Below are 6,067 nucleotides of genomic sequence, written 5' to 3' on the forward strand. Positions count from 1 at the left end.
CCAAGGAGACAATGGCCCAGGAGGTCAGGATAAATAAAATGCTCTCTAGGGCCAGGAACGCAAACACTGGAAGCAAACATTTGTAGCACCAAGGCCTCAGGAATAAGACATCCAAGGTTGCTGGTTGTCTCATGATGGCATGTGGTCCCCAACATTTTACATAGGGTGGGTCATTTAGAGACCCTGGTGCTAAAATAAGATTCTAGGCGCCTCACCTCAGGGTTTAGATGTAGTCAGCAGAGCCCTGGCCACTTGCTCTGTCTCAGGGCCTGCCCACCCCTGTTCCTCCTTCTGCTCTGCCCGTAAGACTCACCTGCAAGTTGGACCACTGGATCCTGCCGATGCAGCGAGGGGCATTCCTCCAGGCCATCTTGGTGGCAAAGATGAGCTCATCCAGAGTGAGTTGGTAGGTTCCTGTTGTTTCTATTTCCTTTGTTACAGCTTCCAGCCTGGCCAGATGTTCCTCTATTTTTGCCCTGGGGGACAGGAAATTGTCAGGAAGACCAACAATAGCAAGACCTTACATGGAGATTAATTCAATCCCCAGAAAGCAAGAACTGATTTTGGACACTAGAAGGGCAAATTGTGCCCCTTGGGACATTGTCCTCTGTAGGGCTGGCTTTGTGACCCACTCTTTGCTTACTAGGGGCCAATTTTTAATACTCTGCCATCTCCATCTTGAGTCCTATTGGGAGAAAAACCACACTTATGTTCCTACACTGGACCCTGCTGATTATTATAGTCATAACAAGGTCTTGTCTAGCCTAGAACTTCTAACCCTCTGGCCTCCCCCTCTCAAATACCTGAGAGTGCAGCTACATGCCACTACAAGTCACTTAGGAGGCACTGCTGTGTTTGCTTGGCAGTCTTAAGACTCTAGAGTGTACAGTCCCAGGCTCAAGAACACAAGCCTAGTAACAGAGAGGACATAGTTCCAGGTGGTCTCGCTGCCAGCCCCAGGCTCCAAACTGTCTGTCGTGGACAGGACCTCCCACCTTCCACCCAAGGGGAGAAGCAAGCCTCGAGGGCTCCTCAAAACTCAAGGCAGGCCTGGACAAGACCTGAGGTCAGGACTCAACTTGAAGGACCCTAGAGCCCACCTAACAGAGCTACACTCACTGATTTAAGCATACTTCAAAATAATTCCAAGGGAGAGGAGCCTGGTCGCAAAGACTTTGAAACACACCACACACACACACACACACACACACACACACACACACACACACACCACAGCAACCTTGAGATTTCCAACCAGCACCACCAGAGGCTTTCGAAATGGCAACAAACAAAATTATTTAAAGAATGAACTTGGGATTCAGGTCAGCAGGAGGACTTGGAATGAACAGCCTTCGGGGCAGGCGGAGGGGCAGGCGGAGGGTCTTGGCAACTCCTTTTTGACTACAGAAAGACTTGAAGACAAAACATTCAGCGATGTTTGTCTCTAGTGATCCCTGTGAGGAGGAACTTCTAGGTGAGGTGAGTGTCCTTCATCATCAGAGGAAGATTCTAGAAATACACCCCACTCTACCCAAACACGAAAACAGCAGTGTCTGAGGTTCTGGCAACACCGCGTCAAGGAGAAAGAGGAAAACTTGGTGTCATTTACCCAGGAGTGGGCCTGATTTCTTTGGAAGAGTTTTGGCCTCTCCTGTTGTAATCTAAGGAGTGGACAGGTCCTGAGCAAAGCCATCCTCTTGCTGTAATGAAAAGCACAGTAACTATGGTAGCAGGAAGGAACGGGAGCCTCTGTCTTTCACAGGAGTGTCAGGAGGGAGACCATTGTTTCTCTGGCCTTCTGGACTCAGAACAGAACGTGGAGCAAACCATAGGCAGGCTTTGTCTCTCCACACCCACTTGTAATTTCCAGGCGAGTTTGTGTAAATTAGGTAAACTCAGGCCAGCCTGGGCAACATAGTGAATACCTGCCTCAAAAGAAAAGCAGGATGCCAAACCAGGCTTATCCTACCACTGAGCTACATACATGCTCAGCTGTGGCCCCAGCACTTGTTTTTTGAACCGTTTATTTTGAGACATGTTCTCTCTACGTTGCTCAGACTGGCCTGTATTCATCCTGTCACCCAGGCAATCCTTGAACTTGGAGTCCTCCTAAGATCTGCCCATTTATCTATAGAGAGCTGTGTCGCCCACACCTAGCTCTCAGAGTTAACCCAGCAACTCAGGGTTTTTCATGTGCTTGGTGACAAATTAAAAAAATGGCCAGATGAAGCCTATCCAGAATCCCAGACCCCCAAACAGCCACTTGTTAACAACAGAGTGGGTAGATCAGGGAAACTGAAAGCCCCAGATACATGCTTACAGGAAAGACAGTGCCCCCACAGGCCTCCACCCTTCACAAATCTGCAAACAGCCTTTCCCAAGATGGTTGACCTTGACCCAGGGGGGACCAGTCATCAGTGTTCTGCCAGCTCCCAGGTAAGGCTGAGAAGCACTACTCTAGACGATAGAGACCTCTTGTCAAGCGCCCTCCCGGCTCTGGCATTCCAGGGCTGTACAGAGGTGGAACAGGGATTCCCCAAGAATCCTGCTCTGGGTACCAGATACCCTTCTGTGTCTCCACGCCCCAGGTGGAACTGCTGTGTGAGGCTGTGCCACAAAATGACACTGCCACATTGTCCCCAGCTGCCAGAGCAGACATTCGCTGTCTCTGACAGTCATTCTTACAACTGGACAGGTAAATCAGTCAGTCAGCAATGTTCTATAATTAGACAGTATCCCCTGTACCTGTCACCCCAGCACTCTCAAGAACAATTGTGGGCAGAAGCCAGCCTTCATTATTTCATGAGATGCTGTCTCCAAAACAATGAGGGGCCAGAGGGTAAAGGGGCCAATGAGGGGCTGAGCAGGTAAAGACGTTTGATACCAAGTCTGATGACCTCAGTCAACCCCAGGAGCCTGCACTGTGGAAGGAGATGCCCAACCTCCACAGCTTGTCTGACCTTCATGAACTTGCTGTGGCTCAAGTACCCCATTCCCCACCAAGTAAACAGATGTTTAAAAGCTTGAATACGTACGAGGTAACCAAGATCTCAGTTGCACTCATTACAGGCCGACACTGTTCCTAGCTATTTGTAGCCTCTAATTCATTTAATCTTCATATAAACTCCTACAAGGTAGGTATTTTATAATAGATATTTTGAGGAAGAAAACCAAGGCACTTGCCAGGCTTGAACTTCAGAAGATGGCTGCTTGGATCCCAACTCTTACCAAGGCCACACAGCCACGCCATGATTGCAACTGTATTGACAACAACATTGGCAACTGGCAATAAAAAATAATTGCCTTCCATGCTGGACAATACTTGGTGTTTGGAGTGACTGACTAGTGGGCTTAAGAATAAAGGGTCTCTCGGGGCAGTGGTGGCTCACACCTTTAATCCCAGCATTTGGGAGACAGAGGCAGGCAGATTTCTGAGTTCGAGGCCAGCCTGGTCTACAGAGTGAGTTCCAGGACAGCCAGGGCTACAACCAACCAAACAAGTAAATAAATAAAACAAAAAACAAAACAACAACAGCACCCCAAAGAATAAAGGGGTCTGGGCACTGGACTCATGGAAGCATTATGGCATAAATTGAGAGCACTCCAGAGATGTAGCACCCCAGCAAGTCAGGTCTCCCAGACTCTAGCTAGACTAGGCTGATATCAGTGCTGTCTCTGGGAATCTTGCTCACATCTGTAGGAGGAGAGTCCTGACCAGACAGTCTCTAAATGTCCTTCTATTTCAGGATAAAAGGATTCATTCCAAGTCACTGTATTATAGCCCCTAGGCTAGAACACTGTTCTAAATTTGCACACATCTCATGGCTGTCTAGTGAGTCATGCTATAAGATGCCCACTTTACAGATGAGGAGGTTGAGACCCAATGGATTTCTCCAGGACTCAGCAGTGACCTGGTGGCGCCAGAATCCAAAACCAGTTACACTTTCCTCCAAACTTTCAGACATTTTTGCAGTGCCTAAGCCTACTTTAGCCCCATCAAGTCTGGAGAATGCAGAGTTCACCGATCAGAGTGGGACAATAGGAAACAGGTCAGCCCCAGGGAGTAGGGCAGAGGGGATGTCACCCTGACGAAAGCCAGACTTACTCTTTAAAGGAGCCATAATACTGGTTGATGAACTCAATGGCTTGAGGCAGGAGCTCCTCCAGAGGGATAGGCTTGTCTCTGGGTCCTCTGGTCAAACTCTTGGGGTTCATGATGGACCCCAAGCAAGATTTGGACTTGCAAGTGAAATCCTGGAAAGAGAAATGGGCTGAGTAGGGCCCCTACTCCCTACTTCATCCCACCAAGACCCCCATGCTACAAACCAGTCATAAGCCTGGTCATTCTCTGGCCGGTATGCTCACAATGACCCTATGCAGGCTCCTTCTCCTTGGGGTCAACCAAGCTTTCTCCAAGCCTAGCTCCCCTCTCCTTTCCTGAGACTCGGTGGGTGTGAGCTGGCTTCTCTCTGTTCTCCAGTAAGCTAAAGATACAGTGACAGCCTGTGAGAAAACTCTACTGCTTCCTCCTAGTGGGTATCTCTCCGTCTGCTTTCCTTTCTAAAGAGACCCGGCTAGCTCCTCAGGGAACACGGCTCCAGTGTCGGCCCAGAGAAGCTGAATGAGAGAATGGTTATTCCAAAGTCAGGGGAGGCTTGGAAAGAAATGCCAGTAAGATGGATGTCCACATGTCAACTGTGGCGTCTCTCTGTTTTGCTTTGTTGCTGAGGTTTGCTGTTGGGTTTTGAGACAAGATCATCTGTGACTCAGGCTGGTCTCAAACTCACTAAACAGCAGGTCACTGTGAGCTTCCAATCCTGCCTCTATCTTCCAAGCTGGCATTATAGACACAGTTTCTAGGGGTCCAGGAAATCATCCTGCCTTCAAAGATTCTTTCCCACTTTATGAACACAGTATGAATTATTCATTCTCTCTCTCTCTCTCTCCCCCTTTGTTTTGTTTTATGGGTCTTTCTTTTTTTTTTTTTTTTTTTTTGGTTTTGGTTTTGGTGTTTTGAGACACGGTTTCTCAGAACCCTGGCTGTCCTGGACTCCTTCGTAGACCAGACTGGCCTCGAACTCACAGAGTTACACTTGCCTCTTCCGCTGCCTCCTGAGATTAAAGGTATATACCACACCTGGCGTATTTTATGTTTTGTTGTTATTACTGTTGTTCTGAGACAAGGTCTCGCAGTGTAGCTCTGGCTTGTCCCTGAACTCACTATGTAGCCCAGGCTGGTCTAGGATTCATGGACATCCACCAAAGGAATTACATGTGAGCACTGGTGCACTGCTCAGGCTCATAGCGTGAATTCCGAGTCAGAGTAGGGAACTTAAAGGTAGAAAGGAACCCGAAAGGGTAATTAGTTTCGTTCACTGGCTGCTTAAACCACTGTTACCTCACTATCTTTTTTTTTTTTTTTTTTTTTTTTTTTCTGAGACAGGGTTTCGCTGTGTAGCCGTGGCTGTCCTGAAACTCACTCTGTAGACCAGGCTGGCTTCGAACTCAGAGATCTGCCTGCCTCTGCCTCCCAAGTGCTGGGATTAAAGGCGTGCGCCACCACTGCCTGGCTTACCTCGATGTCCTTAAAGAGACAGGAAGTTTTCTCTGCCAGTTCAGTCCAGCTTTGGGCAATTCTAATAGACAATTTGCAGATACTCTTGAAATCTAAGAAAATAGTAACTGGTTTCTGTAGCTTTTTGTCTGACCTCTTAGGTTATCTGCTGTCTAGCCCAGTAGTTAACCTCTCCTACTTCCTGCTATAATTTATAAAGACAGACTTCCCAACCTCTTTTGTCTGAGAAGATGGCTGTCTAGTAAGACCAGGAAATATGTGATAGACCCACAAAGGGCCCTTATGATGGAACTAGTTGGGACAAAGGTGGTGTTTCCCAGCCCCCAGACTTCTTACCGATGTGGCCTTGTGGTGAAGAGTGTCATGCAAAATCTCTCCACTGCCCCAGTTTTTGATCCTCACATATTGTGGACGGGTCGATGGAGTCACGTGCAGCTTGTCCAGGGATTCTGGAACATTCTAAGATGGGTAAACATCCAGAGTTTTCCAAAT

The 6,067-nt window shown here is 48.1% G+C and overlaps 1 protein-coding gene across 1 annotated transcript in view; it reads right to left on the reverse strand.

Annotated features, from left to right (window-relative positions):
• Positions 1-6,067, reverse strand: part of Nos2 (nitric oxide synthase 2) — a 33,436-nt gene that overhangs the window by 22,568 nt on the left and 4,801 nt on the right. The window contains exons 3-5 of the mRNA XM_021176044.3: positions 5,912-6,034; positions 4,106-4,254; positions 314-476 (exon numbers count right to left, since the gene is read on the reverse strand). Of these exons, the coding sequence (XP_021031703.2) occupies positions 314-476; positions 4,106-4,254; positions 5,912-6,034 (435 nt within the window). The remainder of the gene's footprint in view (positions 1-313; positions 477-4,105; positions 4,255-5,911; positions 6,035-6,067) is intronic.

The sequence above is a fragment of the Mus caroli genome, unplaced genomic scaffold, assembly GCF_978045245.1.
Source record: "Mus caroli unplaced genomic scaffold, Mus_caroli_1 scaffold_13, whole genome shotgun sequence".
Taxonomy (NCBI): Eukaryota; Metazoa; Chordata; class Mammalia; order Rodentia; family Muridae; genus Mus; species Mus caroli.